Genomic DNA, 16,631 nt, shown 5'->3' with positions numbered 1-16,631 from the left:
GCAGCGCACGCCGAGAGGCGGCTGGACTAAAAGTACTGCATGTGAAACTAGCCTAAACCCTCACACTGATATTAAAATGAGACTTTTGCCAATATATTCTTATATCAAGAACATACCGGAGTCGTGCTTTTGGCAACGGATCACATGTGCAGGATTTGCTCCCCGGGTTAGTAATGCACTACAGCATTTGGGGTTTTGAGTATTTTCTGCTTTTAAGACCTGTGTAGGATGTTTTTTTGGTACATGTGGTCCGCTGCTGGCATCCTGAATTGTATGCATTTTTGCTGGGGTTTGCTGTTAGCAATGGATCACATGGGCAGGATTTGCTCCCCCAGGTAAAAATGCTCTACAGTATTTGGGGTCTTGAGCATCTTTTGCCTTTTAGACCACTTTATTCTGTGATTTTTTCTGTATATGTATGCATGGAGGTGAGGCAACCTCAGGTTTGAATGTGCCTTAATTTTGATCTATGGGTAACATTCAGGTGCACCTGGGCAGTTTGCATCACATCAACCATTTTCGGTGGGACTCACAGTCTCTTCCCTCCTGCCATTGTATGTGTGATTTCAAGCTGGAGGTAACTGGGAGCTGCTGGCTGTGTGTCGGACTTTACACCTATCATAAATTGTCCATACGGCATAAGTAGGTTAGCGTTATGTCCCGTGCCATATTGAGATACCTTGACGGGGTGCGCTGGCTACGGTATGTTCTTGATATAATAATATATTGGCAAAAGTCTCATTTTAATATCTGTGAGGGTTTAGCTATCTATTGTCAATTGCATCCACCATTGTAGTGCACAATTTTCAGTGATTTGCTACAACTGCAAACCTACCAAGACATGGCCGTCCACCTAAACTGAGGGCCCAGGGAAGGAGAGCACTAATTAGAGAAGCAGCCAAGAGGCCCATGGTCAATTTGGAGGAGCTGCAGAGATCCATAGCTCAGGTGGTAGAATCTGTCCACAGGACAACTATTAGTCGTGTATGCCACAAATATGGCATTCATGGAAGAGTGGCAAGAAGAAAGCCATTTTTGAAAGCAAGCCATAAGAAGTCCTGTTTACAGTTTGCCACAAGCCATGTAGGGGAATCAGCAAACATGTGGAATAAGGTATTCTGCCACCACGATCCCTACCGTGAAACATGGTGGTGGCAGCATCATGCTGTGGGGATGCTTTTCTTCAGCAGTGACAGGGAAGCTTGTCAGAGTTTATGGGAAGATGGATGGAGCTAAATACACGGCAATCCTGGAGGAAATCCTAGTAGAGGCTGCAAAAGACTGTGGCAGAGGTTCACCTTCCAGCACAGAACAACAACCTTAACCATACAACCAGGGCTACAAATGGAATGGTTTAAATCAACGCCCAGACCTAAATCCCATTGATAATCTATGGCAAGACTTGAACATTGTTTTTCACAGACATTCTCCATTCATCTCCATCTAATCTGAGTGAGCTTAAGCTATTTTGCAAATAAGAATGGACAAAAATGTCAGTCTCTAGATGTGCAAAGCTGGTAGAGACATAGCCCAAAAGACTTGCAGCTGTCATTCAAGCAAAAGGTGGTCCTACAAAGTATTGATTCAGGGGGCTGAATACAAATGCATGCCATACTTTTCAGATTTTTATTTATTAAAAATTTTGAAAACCATGTATAATTTTCTTTTTACTTCACACATACTTGCTACTTTGTACTGGTCTATCACATATCATACAATAAAATTTAAGTTTGTGGGTGTAAAAATGTGGAAACATTCACGGAGTATGAATGAATACTTTTTCAAGGTCTATATCTATGTATATTGAGAAGAAAGATTTTTTTTTTATTGGGCTCTCCTTGTTCTACTGCTTAGACATAGTTAAGGACATGGTTTAAAACAAATATTTTCACAACCCACTGAGCAGGCTATATGCTCTGTCCATCTTCTCAATAATAATGAAAGTTTGGGGGTATGTGCTATCTTGTAACGTAAAGATATAAGCATAAGGTGTTGAAGGACCTGTGTCACATAACCAAACTAGGAAGATCCGTATGTGACAGCAAAGGAAGAGAGCAGTTCCTGTTAAGGCACATATGAGCACTGTTTCCCTTAGAGAGACACGTTACTAGAGCTGAAGAAGCGAGATTCAGAGTTTAAAGAGTGTGGTACTTTGAACTGGCAAATGAGCATCTTTGCAGCACCCAGGCAGAAGCACCAGTTTTGTCACATGATAGATGTCACAAAGAAACGGTCTGTGAAGACCCAGAATTGTGTGGCAAAATAAGAAAGTAGCAGCTTACAGCAACATTGTGTAACCCTAGTCAGCCTCAGACTGGAGAGCTTTAGAGAGTCAAGACTCAATGTGAGTACAACACCCGTGCAAAAGGCACATGTGTGTTAAGGAAATACTGAATCTGTCAGAATTTAGAGCCAGCACCAGGTGCCATAACTGGTCACAATGGTTAACAAGACGGCAATCATGGCTGAGCAGCCTGACAGGAACACTCAGCACTGTATTGCAGGGAGTAGTGCACAGTGTAATAAAGCAATGCCCCCACCACCCCTCCTCTGACCACATAGCTTGCAGTTGGATGTAATCCATCCTATTAACATTCTACGACAGGTTGTTAGTGCCCTATTTAAAGAATTCTGGGAGAACCTCTTTAAAGATGCACCAAATTAAACAGACTTTAACATTTGATAACTGTGGGGCAACACAGACTCCTGCAAAAATGTCTTTAAAATTAGCCACATTATAAATCTCCCCAATTTGGGGATTAGTATTGGCCAATAATTGCACATTTTTCTTACCTTCCTCAAAGGTTTGAGTTTCGTTTCCATTACAAAATCATACTTGCAAAGTTCACAGCAACGCGTGTCTGAGCTTTTAATCCACTGATGTAGGCAGGCTTGATGTACAAATCTCAATGTTCCTGTACAGTGACATGGTGTAATTAGGGGATTTTCATCATCTCCCTCACAATGGCAAATTCTGTAAAAATGCAGCAGCATTAGTTTATACTTTATACAAGTCCAACTCCTATAGCACAAATATTAGATAAATGTTTCTTTAGTACATGGCTATATCCATTTATAAAATGGCTTTCATATGTAAAGAACAAATTGCAAGAGAAAATACTGGGGCAGATTTACTAATCCCATAGTTGGTGTAAACTTCACTAGATCTTAATCAGATTTATCACGGAGGCTGAGGCTGGATAATAAATGTGGTACAGGGAGAGACACTTTTGTCCAACTCTATACCAACTCTTGGTTGGCTTATTTTGAGACAGAATTTCACACCATCATTGTGGTGCAGATAATTAAAGGGGTTGGCCATTTCCTGGCTACTTTTGACTAATGTGCATGTAGGATAATTAGATGACACTTACTAATGTAGACTTTGTTGATATTCTGTGCCGTTTGCTAAATGTCATAAGTCACGTCCCCTTGTTAGGCAGATCTTCTTTGCTGCCCACACAGAAGTCCTGTCCATAAGATGACCACTGATGGAGAGTCATTCAACCAGGAAAATCACATCCATGTGATATCTCCTGCATTCAAAGACACCGCATCTGCATTAAACACTCAACACTGCAAGTGCAGGTCGCAGGGGCATGCCTTACCAAATATATAAAATGGTGCATAATTTAAATTAGTAAGTGCCATATAATAATCTTACAAAGACACTGGTCAACAGAAACCAGAAAGTGGTCAACCCGTTTAACTGTGGTGCAGTTAATTATCAACAATTTTCATAATTGTTAATAATTATTGAAGGATTATAAAACAGACACTTGTACAGGGTTCTAAAGCCAATTTTATACATTGTGAAATGGTGAGTGCCTTAAGGAATATATTTAAAATATTTAACCCTTTCACTAAAGGAGGTTTTTTTGTTTTTATGTTTTCATTTTTCTTCCCTATCTTCCTTGAGCCATAATTCTTTTATATTTCCATCCACATAGCTGTTTAAGGGCTTATTTTGCGGGACAAGTTGTACTTTCTAATGCTACCATTAACTATGTAGTGGGAAGTGGTAAATAAAATTCAAAATGGGGTGTAATTGGAAAAAAATGCAATTCCTCCACCATTTTATGGGTTTCGTTCCCACGGTGTTTAGTTTGCGGCAAAACTGGCCCATGCCCTTCATTTTCTGGGTCAGTACGATTACAACGATACCACATGTATACGTTTTTTTTATGTCTAAATAGTGTAAAAATAAATTTAAACTTTGAAAAATAAAACATTTTTTACATCACTATATTCTGACCCCCACAACTTTTTCATAGTTATGTTCACTGAGCTCTATAGGGGTTAATTTTTTGCGGGATAATCTGTACTTTTTATTGATACTATTTTGGAGTGTGTGTGACTTTTTGATCACACTTTATTATATTTTTTTGGGTAAGAGAAGCCATCAAAAAATGGCAAATTGGCCATTTGTTGTATTGGAAAAATATTTTTATATTTGAATCGTATGGGCGTTTTCAGTTGCAGCAATACCCATGATGTTTATATTTTTTGTTATTTAGGTATTTATTTATTTTTTATACGGAAAGGGGGTTGATTTAAACTTTTATATTTTTTAAATTTTATATATATTTATTTAAAAAATTATTTTATTTTTTTGCAATAATTTTGAAGCTCATATATGAGCCTATAAAATCAGTATTTTTATTTTATTTTAAACCATCATGTATTTTTAAAATGACTTTACTACTGTGAATTGCTAACTTCTTATGTTGGCCTGCCATCTGGTGGCTAAAATAAGAATTACAGCATGAATGCTTTAAGCCTCCTCAGCGAGGCTCACAGCATTAAAAAAAAAAATACCGACAGCCCCATTGGCTGCATTGGGGGTCGGTAGAAAGCTCAGAAGCGCAAGCTTCCGGGTTATTGACCATTCAGATGCCGTGATCTCACTTGTTTACGGCATCTAAAGTAAACTAAAAACTTTAGTTACTGCAATCGGCATTATTAGTGGCCTGCCGGTCATGACACCCGCTGCACGTGGGAGCATGCACCATGTTCGCCACAGCGCCATACATGTACGATGGTGGTAGCGAACAGGTTAATGTAATCTAAATACATATATTCCCTGAGGAACTCACTATTTCATTCTGTACATATTTTGTTTGTCTTTTGGCACTAGGTAAGTGGGAGACCTCGGAGTGTATTTGTGGGTAGAATTTAGTTTTTAACACATTTTCCCTGCTTTTTTGCCATTTTCAATCAGGTGAGCCATCTTGTTTATATTTACATATACTGGGAATTGAGGCCTTATCTATCATGCAGAAACTGGCCTTGCTGCCCATATCAGCCTGATTACTATGTAAAAAAAACTTACTTAAACCACTTCACACCCCCAGACATTACTGTACATCTGAGGTGTGCAGCAGCAGGTGCTGGATTTGAAATACAGGTGACAATAGGCAATGATAACTCCAAACCTAGTAATTTTCCCCTTTAGATACAATGGTCAATAGTGTCTGAGCCACCTGGGTGGTTAGACAAAGAGAGAGGGTTATCTGCCCAGTGAAATTTAGGGGTTCCAATCAGTTACTATGTCAGCCAGGGACACTGTGAAAACTCCCAGATATGCTATAGTAAACTACCTGTTGAGCCCTGTCTGCAGCAGGACTTAATAAAAAAATTCTGTAGAAATCACATATTATTGCAGTCTATGGTATATGCAATCAAGTTATCAAATGTTAAAAGAGCCCTCAGGGTATTAAAATGAAAGTGATTTATATATATATATATATATATATATATATATATATATATAAAGAAAAAAAGAAAAACATTATATATATATATAATATATATATATATATATATATATATATATATATATTACTCCCTTTCACAGTTTTACATATGAAAATAAACAATAAAATTAAACATAGTTAGTATTGACTTGTTCAAAAATGCCTGAACTATTTAAATATAAACATATTTAGCGTGCTCAGTGAATGCCGTAATGGGAAAAATTTAATAATTTCCGATTTGCTGCTTTTTTTTTATCACCTTGTCCCCCCAAAAAACAATTATTGAATAAGTTGTGACCAAAAAGTTATATGTACCCTAACACTGCACCAATAAAAACAACAGCTCATCCCGGAAAAAACAAGTCCTGACATAGCTGGAAACATAAAAAAGCTAACAATATCAGAATTTAGCAAAGAGAAAAATTTTTTGCAAAGGTTTTTCTTTTTTTAAGTATTGAAACAATTGTAAACTATATAAATTTGGTAGAGCTATAATTGAACTGACAGGCAGAATAAGGTTGTTATGAATTTTTAGCGCAAAGAGTAAAAACAAGCCCAAAAACATTTATAATTTTAATTTTTACCCCACAAAGATTGTTTTCCTATTTTTAAATACATGAATACAAATAAAAAAATACAACCTGTCCCATAAAAAAAAGCCTTAATCCAATGATGTGAACAGCAAAGTAAAAGTGTAATGAAAACCTTCAATATAGATGAAGATTTTGAAAAATTAAGTATAATGGCATCTTGTCAATTAATGGTTGACAGGAAACCACTTCCTATTCTTACAATAAATAGTTCTGAAGCATCTAGGGTGGATGAATAATGAATAATATAGCCTTTACCTTAAATTATTAAGATTATTGTAACCCATCTCACAATTCCATGACCTGTATAAATATACCTAGCCTGTAGCTTTATGCTTTTATTCTGTCATAATGGAACTCGTAACTAACTTGTAAAATTCATTAAAGTTACATTATGTTCACACTGGCCCATATTATTTACAGATAAATACAGGGTAATAAAAATTCGAGATTATTTTATGCTGCATTTAATACAATCACTAAAGTTTCAGATGTGGTAGACTATGTGTAGCATACTAAGACTCTTTTCTACCTTGAGGAGCCCATATACATTAGATAAATGTTAACAAATACCAACAGTTCAGGTATGACCCACCAATAAATGTCTCATTGACTGCACCCTTTCACCCGTGATGGCAGCTGACATGGGAAAGGGGGATTGGGCATGATCAAAAGGTCCCCATACACATTAGTGTATTTTAGCCAACCCTGCTCTTTGGATGGACTGGCCAACAACCATTTGGAGCTCCTTACTCCCCCTGACAGATTACGTTGGGGTAGAGAAGAATCAAGTAAATTGAAATTGTTTGCTCGATCTTTTTGTTCTACTGGGAGATAAACCACTGCTAGAGGTGTTTGACAGCGACTCTTTCATCTATTTCTATAGAAAACATGGAGCAGACCGCATATGTGTATGTGCAATTTGTGAGACATAGCTGTTGGTTGAATGAGCACTTGGCAGAGCAGCTAATGAAGGCATTCCGAAACCTTTAAAGGGTTGTCCAAGATAATTAAATATCTTTCACAAGGCCCCCAATTGGCTAACATTCTCTGCACCACCGGTCCGATCCTCCTACTGCTTCTTGTTTACAAACTGCAGTGGTGACATACTGGTACACCTCTGAGGACCAAGATTGACTGCAGCAGTAGTGTACCATATCCTGGCATGTCACCACTGTAGTTTGAAAACAAGCAGTGGCAGGAGGACCAGACCAATACCACAGAGAACAGCGCTGGAGAATTCAGGGTGTATTAAATTAATTTTTACTTTAGTTAATTGGGGGGCATGTTCAATATTTTCTATAAATATTATAGAAAAATATTAAATTAAATATTTAATGATCACACACAACACCATTTATTTCCATAAATATATTTATTTCATATCCACAGGATATGTCACAAATGTCCACTAAGGACAGGTCCCATCTCAGGGATCCATTCTTATATCACAAATGGGGTCATGTAATGTGCCACTAGCAATGTAGAGGAGGACGAACATGCACGCCATTAACCGCCTCCCGACTGCCTAACGCAGGGATGCGTCCTACGGGCGGTCGGGTTGTTCCTCGTTGACGCATCGGCGCGTCATCTCGCGAGACGCCCGCACATGCGCAGTGCTGGCCGGGAAAAGTCGCAGCAGAAGTTTGTCACCAACCTGCCAGCCAATGATCTGCGCTGGCAGGTTGGTGACTTTTAAAAAAATCTAATCACAAGCCATATAACACATTATATTTATAAATATAATGTGTTAAATGGCTTCTGTGCTCCTCTGCTGGTTCCTTTTCGTCGGTTGGTCCCAGCAGAGAGCACAGATCACTGTAAGTACACCAAACACAACACATTTAGCCCCAGATCACCCCCCCATTACCCCAATTAACCCCTTGATCACCCCTGTCAATCACTAGTGAAAGGGAAAAAAGTGATCAGTGTAAACTGTCACTTTTTTTTTTCACCAGTATTGACTGTTAAGTTTTAGGTTAGTTTAGGCCCCTTTGGTAGGTAGTTAGCATCGGTTAGCGCCCAGCCCACCGCACCGCAGTCACTGATTCGCTGATTAGTGTATCGCTAATCAGCATTGGTACTTTTATAGTATCTGTAAGTGATCAGAACTGATCACAGTCAGATCTATAATAGTATTAGTGTCACCTTGGCTCACCCGGCCTGATCAGTCGCCCACACGTGCGTTCACCAACGCCTGCCCCGCCGCAGTGACAAAAAATATATATTTTTTTTATCACTGCACAATCACTACACAAGTGCTGCGGCGATAAAAAAAAAATCAGTTTTGATATTTTTTATCAATCGCACCAGCTTCCTGTACTTCGCTAGCCTCCCATTTGTAAGACAGGCTTGCTTTTTTTCTTGGGTAGTCTCAGGGACTGCCCCCTAAACTTAGTTGAGTAAATGGCAAGTAAGGGGTATTCTTCTGAAGAGGCCTACAGGCTTCTGACCCAGTTGGATGAGGAATAGGAACACTCATCTGACTAATCCAGCGGGTCAGAATACGAACCTGTAGAAAGCAGTGGCAGTCTGACCCAAAGTTCGGACGATGAGGTTGAGGTCCCTGATACCACCAGGCGTACCCGGCCCCGTGTTGCTAGACCACAGGTTGTGCAGGGTCCGCTTCAAGGGCAGCAGAGTGGATCTGGCGCTGTCAGATTACGTGGTGAGGCATACACCAGCAGCGCAGCCCATCCTGGACCTAGTACCAGCACTGCCGTAGAACATGGTGAAGTGGCGAGCACCAGAAGGGCAGTTGAAGCTGGTACGGTGGCATGTGCAGTAGTTCCCTCGTTGCAGCCACAGCACAGACAGGCCCGTAGAGCCCCTTGAGTCCCTGAGGTGCTGGCAAACCCTGATTGGCAGCCCCGATCTTCAGCCGCACCAGTAGTTCCCCCTTTCGCCGCCCAGTCTGGAGTTCGGGTTGAGACAGCTCAGATCGGATCGGCACTGGGGTTTTTTGAGCTGTTCTTGACTGCGGAGCTCTATGTCATTGCTGGTACCTCAACCCAAGCGTCACCCCGAAAAAGATGTCGTGTCTGTGACACCCGCTATTTCTGTCCTGACTGCCCTGACCACCCTGCCCTATGCTTAGGGGAGTGTTTCCAGAAGTACCACACACAGGTACACTTAGTATAGGGATTGCATGACACAGGACAGGCACACAGGGGTCTTAGGGCCCTTTCACACAGAGTTGCAGCAAACTTCTCCTTTCACCTGGGACAAAGTGTATAATGTACTTCGCCACATCTCTGGGCGCTTTGCACATTGTCCCATGGGGAAGGAGAGGCTTGTCCTATAAAGGTTAAAAAAAAAAATTACAGGTAAGCAAAAAAGTTAATGTTTCAAAAGTTCAATAAAGTTTATAAAAGTTAATGTTCTGTTTCAAATGTTATATAAAGTTAATGTTAATAAACTTATTGCATTGCGGCCAGTTTTTTTTGTTTTTTTACCTTCTAGGTGGACCAACTGATTGACCAGCTGCAGCACTGATGTGCATTCTGACAGAAGCATTGCGCTGCTGTCAGATTACACAAAAGTCGGTGTATGCGGCGCTGCAAGACGAGATTTCTCCTCTGCAGTAACCTCTGCAGTAAAAAAGATACGTTTGCCGAGGATTATGAGCTGAGGGGCAGTGTTCATATGCTTTGGCAAACACTTTGTATATAAAAAATTATTAAATAAATTCCGGCAATGATTTATTCATCCACATCGATTGATGTGAATGGAGAAATCGGGTTTGCCAGGGAATACGGGCTGAGTGGGTTTGGATGTTGGGCGGGGCTCCTATGTCCTGGCAGACGCCTTTCACCTCCTTTTTTTTTTTTGCATAATTTTTGGCAGAGATTTTTTCATCCACATTGATCGATGCGAATGAAGAAATCTGTGCCGTTCATTTTTTCTTTCAGCCAAGAGGCTGAACAGAAAAAAAAATCTCATTACCTGTATGCTCAATATAAGGAGAATAGCAGAAACTCCTAATGCTGGCCATACATGTAATGATTGTGGAGACCCTCAAATGCCAGGGCAGTACAAACACCCCACAAATGATCCCATTTTGGAAAGAAGACACACCAAGGTATTCGCTGAGGGGCATATTGAGTCCATGAAAGATTGAAAGTTTTGTCCCAAGTGAGCGGAAAGGGAGACTTTGTGAGAAAAAAAAAAAATAAATCAATTTCCGCTAACTTGTGCCCAAAAAAAATCTTCTATGAACTCGCCATGCCGCTCACGGAATACCTTGGCGTGTCTTCTTTCCAAAATGGGGTCACATGTAGTGTATACTGCCCTGGCATTTTAGGGGCCCTAAAGCGTGAGAAAAAGTCTGGAATCCAAATGTCAAAAAATGCCCTCCTAAAAGGTACTCATTGGAATTTGGGCCCCTTTGTGCACCTAGGCTGCAAAAAAGTGTCACACATGTGGTATCGCCGTACTCAGGAGAAGTAGGGCATTGTGTTTTGGGGTGTATTTTTACATATACCCATGCTTGGTGACAGAAATATCTCTGTCAACTGACAACTTTGTATAAAAAAAATGGGAAAAGTTGTCTTTTACAGAGATATTTCTCTCACCCAGCATGGGTATATGTAAAAATACATCCCAAAACACATTTCCCTACTTCCTCTGAGTATGGCGATACCACATGTGTGACACTTTTTTGCAGCCTAGGGGTGCAAAGGGGCCCAAATTCCAATAAGTACCTTTACTATTTCACAGGGCATTTTTTATGCATTTAGATTCCAAACTACTTCTCATGCTTTAGGTCCCCTAAAATGCCAGGGCAGTATAAATACCCCACAAGTGACCCCATTTTGGAAAGAAGACACCCCAACGTATTTTGTGAGGGGCATGGCGAGTTCATGTAAAATGTTATTTTTTGTCACAAGTTAGTGGACTATGAGACTTTGTAAGAAAAAAATAAATAAATCATTTTCCGCTAACTTGTGCCCCCCAAAAAATATTCTAGGAACTCGCCGTGCCCCTCACGGAATACCTTGGGGTGTCTTCTTTCCAAAATGGGGTCACTTGTGGGCTATTTATACTGCCCTGGCATTTTAAGGGCCCTTAAGCGTGAGAAGTGGTTTGGAATCCAAATGCGTAAAAAATGCCCTGTGAAATCCTATAGATACTCATTGGAATTTGGGCCCCTAGGCACCTAGGCTGCAAAAAAGTGTCACACATGTGGTATCGCCATACTCAGGAGAAGTAGGCCAATGTGTTTTGGGGTGTATTTTTACATATACCCATGCTGGGTGAGAGAAATATCTCTGTCAAATGACAACTTTGTATAAAAAAAGGGAAAAGTTGTCTTTTAGAGAGATATTTCTCTCACCCAGCATGGGTATATGTAAAAATACACCCCAAAACACATTGCCCTACTTCTTGTGAGTACAGCGATACCACATGTGTGACACTTTTTTGCAGCCTAGGTGCGCAAAGGGGCCCAAATTCCAATGAGTACTTTTAGGATTTCACAGGGCATTTTTACACATTTGGATTCCAAACTACTTCTCACGCTTTAGGGCCCCTAAAATGCAAGGGCAGTATACCCCACATGTGACCCTATTTTGGAAAGAAGACAACCCCAAGGTATTCCGTGAGGGGTATGGTGAGTTCATGTAAAATTTTATTTTTTGTCACAAGTTAGTGGAATAGGAGACATTGTTAAGAAAAAAAAAGAAAAATAGAAAAATAATAATTTTCCGCTAACTTGTGACAAAAAATAAAAACTTCCATGAACTCACTATGCCCATCAGCGAATACCTTAGGGTGTCTACTTTCCGAAATGGGGTCATTTGTGGGGTGTTTCTACTGTCTGGGCATTGTAGAACCTCAGGAAACATGATAGGTGCTCAGAAAGTCAAGGGGCCAGATTTATCATGACTCTGACAGCTCACTCCACTTTAACATATGGCTACAGTCAGTTTTATGTTTCAATGGTATTTATTAAAGTTTTCACAATAATAAGGTACACAGTACATTGTGCATAAAATAAAGGACGTGGTGTCCAGTCAAAGTTTAGCCAAGTCAGATTTATGATTGGCCCCTTAAGACTGTAATAAATGTGGTTTGACGGTAGCAGTTTATACGTCAGTAAGCAGCTTTACAAAAGTCGCACATCTTTACGAAAAAGTCACACGTTTTTATGAAAAAGTCGCATGTTCTATTAAAAAGTCTCATAAGATAAGCATGGTCCTTACTGGAGTGAAATTGCGACTTTTTTGCGACTTTTTAAATAGTCCCAATAGTAAATCTGTCTAGAGATGAATTTACATAAGAAAACACGCCCACTTTCAGAAAACTGGCGAGCATAGTGCAGAGCAGAACTGGGACTTTTTTTGGGACTTTTTCACTCCATTATTCTGACATGAGCTAATGATAAATCTGGCCCAAAGTGCGGAAATTGATTTTTTTGCACCATAGTTTGTACATAGTTTGTAAACGCTATAACTTTTACCCAAACCAATAAATATACACTTATTGCATTTTTTTTATCAAAGACTTGTAGAACAATAAATTTAGAGAAAAATTTATATAGAAATGTAGTTTTATTTGAAAAAATTTACAACAGAAAGTGAAAAAAAAATTTGCCAAAATTTCGATCAATTTCGATTAATATAAAAAAAAGTAAAAATGTCAGCAGCAATGAAATACCACCAAATGAAAGCTCTATTAGTGAGAAGAAAAGGAGGTAAAATATATTTGGGTGGTAAGTTGTATGACCGAGCAATAAACCGTGAAATAGTGTAGTGCAGAATTGTAAAAAGTGGTCTGGTCATTAAGGGGGTTTAAGCTAGGGGAGCTGAGGTGGTTACTATCCAGATAGGACAACTCCTTTAAGTGTTCAGCATTCATTTATCTTATATGTATGTCAGTGCTATTGCAGGACATTTTTAACCCTTTGGATACCAAAGTTTTTTTTTTTTCGTTTTTGTGTTTTCCTTTTTCTTTCCTATCTTCCTGGAGCCATCTTTTTTTTTTTAGTTTTCCATTCACGTATCCATATGAGAGGGCTTGTACTTTCTAATGCTAACCATTTAATATGGCATATAATGTAGTATGAAGCAGGAAATAAATCCAAATGGGGTAGAATTGGAAAACAAAATGCAATTCCTCCCTCCTCCCTGCAATTTTGTCCCTACAAAGTTCTCTTAGCAACAAAACTGACCTGTGTCTTTCATTCTCTGGGTCAGTACAATTGCAACAATACCACATATGTATAGGCTTTTTATGTCTAAATAGTGTAAAAGTAAATAATAACATCACCATATTCTGATCCCCATAACTTTATTATAGTTATGTCTACTGAGCTGTGTGGGGGCTCATTTTTTGCAGTATGATCTGTAGTTTTTATTGATACCATTTCAAAGTGTGTGTGACTTTTTGTCACATTTCATTACATTTTTTGGTTTAAAGAAGAGATGAAAAAATGTTAAGTCAGCCATTTTGACCCTTTTTTCTGCTATGCTATTCCCTATATTGGAAAAATATTTTTTATATTTTAATAGTATGGGCGTTTGTGGATGCAGTCATGCCCATGATGTTTAGATATTTTGTTATTTATGTGTGTTTTTTTGTTTTTGGTCTATGCAAAGGAGGTTGATTTAAATTTTTATATTTTCTAATATATATTTTTTACATTTTTTTTACATTTTTAATGTTTTTGTAGCCATTGTTTGATGCTACAAGATTCCCCCTTTTTAATTCAATATTATCAAGATTCATTAAGAACCATGATAATAGCTGAATTGCTAATTTCTTATGTTAGCCTGCCACCTGCTGGCTCCAATACCCTAGGTCTCTTCAGAGAGACTCAGCGTATTGAAACCAATTGCTGGCATCATGATCTTGGACTATTATCTGTAGTAATACATGAGCAGTACTACAAAGAAAGAGTTCAGATTGCTATTTTTTTATTTTCTTACTGCCCTTCCCCTCTGTTCTCCCGCTGTCAGTGCTCAATGTTGTCCTGAAATACACAGTCCAGACTTCTATGTCATGCTAGAGAGTTATGGGGGGCAGTAGGAAAATATAAAAGCTTTCTGGGTTCCTTATCTGCAGTACTTCTCATGTATTACTGCAGAAAATAGTTCAATATCCTGGTAACAAATTCCCCTTAACAATATTTTTTTTTTAAAGGACTTGTGCCTTTTAGAGTCCTGCACTATTTAATTGACATGTCCGTATGTATCTTTGTAAAGATGGCTTTTTATGATTTTTCTATTTTATGTAGGAAAAACAGCTATTAGACCTAGTTCACACTTAGGAGATTTAGTCAGTGAGCTCCATCAGTAAAGCCCCATTCATCTGACCGTATTTTTGCTCGGCATCCGATCCGCATTTTTTTTTGCAGATCAGATGCAGACCCATTCATTTCAATGGAGCAACGCAGTCCACATCTGTGTGCCTGTTCCACAAAAAGGAAAAAAAAATGTGGACAAGAATAGGCACTGTAACAATGGGTCCACAATAAAAAACAGATAGAACATGGACATCATCTATATTTTTTACGGATTCGCATTTTGTGAACCACAAAATACATACGGTGATGTGAATGCACCCTAATTGTGAGCCAAAACCAGTTGTGGGTTAAAAACATAGAACAGGTGCAAATCTTTCTATTTATACCTTATGTATGTGGACCCTTCACTCCTGGTTTTGGCTCACAATAGCTGATGGAAATCACTGACCACATCACTGAAGTGTGAACTAGGCCTTACAGTGGAGGAGAAGTGGCCAATAGTAGTGTCTTACCATTTTGAGCCAAGTTAGGCCTCATGCACACGACCTCTGCTTTGGTCTGCATCCGAGCCGCAGTTTTTGCGGCTCGGATACGAACCCATTCACTCCATGGGGCCGCAAAAGATGTGGACAGCACTCTTCCGTAGCCCCGCAAAAAATATAACAGGTCCTACTCTTGGTGCCTACACCTCTTAGCAGTATTACCGCATGTTTACTCCTGACTGCGTCCACACCTATGTGACTCCCTCTTCCACCAGCGTCACTAGTCTGATGAAGGCACAGAGGTGCCGAAACGTCACTCCGCCGCAGCAACCATCTTTTATACGCAAATAAAACAAGTTGCATCAAATATGACTTGGCTGGAGTCTCTGTAGCTAGGTCCTATTCTTGTCCATTTTGCAGACAAGAATAGGCATTTCTACAATGGGCCGCCTGCTTCGTTCCGCAAATTGCGGAAGGCACACTGGCGGCTTCCATTTTTTTGCGGATCCGCGGTTTGCGGACTGCAAAAAAACGGAAGGGTCAAGTGCATTAGGCCTTAACCAAATATTTATATCAATGTCATATCGGCTTTGACCAATACCTGGAGAGCCATAATTAATTAGTAAATTTATTACTAAATGTTACCAGGTCCTATTCTTGTCCATTTTGCAGACAAGAATAGGCATTTCTACAATGGGCCGCCTGTTTCGTTCCGCAAGTTGCGGAAGGCAAAACTGGCGGCTTCCATTTTTTTGCGGATCCGTGGTTTGCGGACTGCAAAAAAACGAAAGGGTCAAGTGCATGAGGCCTTAACCAAATATTTATATCAATGTGATGTCGGCTTTGACCAATATCCGGAGAGCCATAATTAATTAGTAAATTTATTTCTAAATGTTATCACTATTCACTTTACATCATTTAATTTATTGTCCTTGTAAGATAAAGAATTTGTCCATTAATATATTCTGTTAACATTTTTCTTTTATGAATAATGATAATTCATAGCTTTTTATTTCAATATGAAATATTCTCTGCATTTTAATTACTGCACTCGCAAAGTAGTGTAAGAAATTGCTTTATTCTGAACATTGTAGTATTTTGGTATTTCACATCTTTTGTCTAAATTCTAACAGGCCTCTTACATTATCTGACACCTGCTCTAGCTCTGCTGTGACACGTTCCCAGTTTTATTTCTCTAGTTCATACTTTATTAGTTTTGATCCACATAGACCTTCCGTAACGGTTAAAGGTATAACGAAATTAAAATATTAAAATATTATACATATTACACTAAATACCTAGTTGCAATTAATATGTGTATATAACAAGATGCACAAAAATTAGAGTATAAATAATCAGAATTAAGACAATACAAAAAAGGCTAATAAAGACAAACTAATATAGACAACATTTAGATATAGTACAAGATTATTTAAGAAAATTGTGAACTATTTATATATATATATACATATATATATATATATACACACTATAGTATATTCACTATAGTACTTTCTGTAGTATCACAGTTATGGAATGATATCTGGCTAAATATATA

General features: G+C 38.9%; 1 protein-coding gene across 1 annotated transcript in view; it reads right to left on the bottom strand.

Annotated features, from left to right (window-relative positions):
• The window catches only part of MARCHF1 (membrane associated ring-CH-type finger 1), a 426,345-nt gene that overhangs the window by 194,924 nt on the left and 214,790 nt on the right, over positions 1-16,631 (bottom strand). Inside the window, exon 5 of the mRNA XM_044276862.1 lies at positions 2,794-2,974. Within this exon, the coding sequence (XP_044132797.1) occupies positions 2,794-2,974 (181 nt within the window). The remainder of the gene's footprint in view (positions 1-2,793; positions 2,975-16,631) is intronic.

Source organism: Bufo gargarizans, chromosome 1, assembly GCF_014858855.1.
Source record: "Bufo gargarizans isolate SCDJY-AF-19 chromosome 1, ASM1485885v1, whole genome shotgun sequence".
Classification (NCBI taxonomy): domain Eukaryota; kingdom Metazoa; phylum Chordata; class Amphibia; order Anura; family Bufonidae; genus Bufo; species Bufo gargarizans.
Note: the sequence above shows the minus strand (reverse complement) of the source record. Positions and strands in the feature narration are given on the sequence as shown.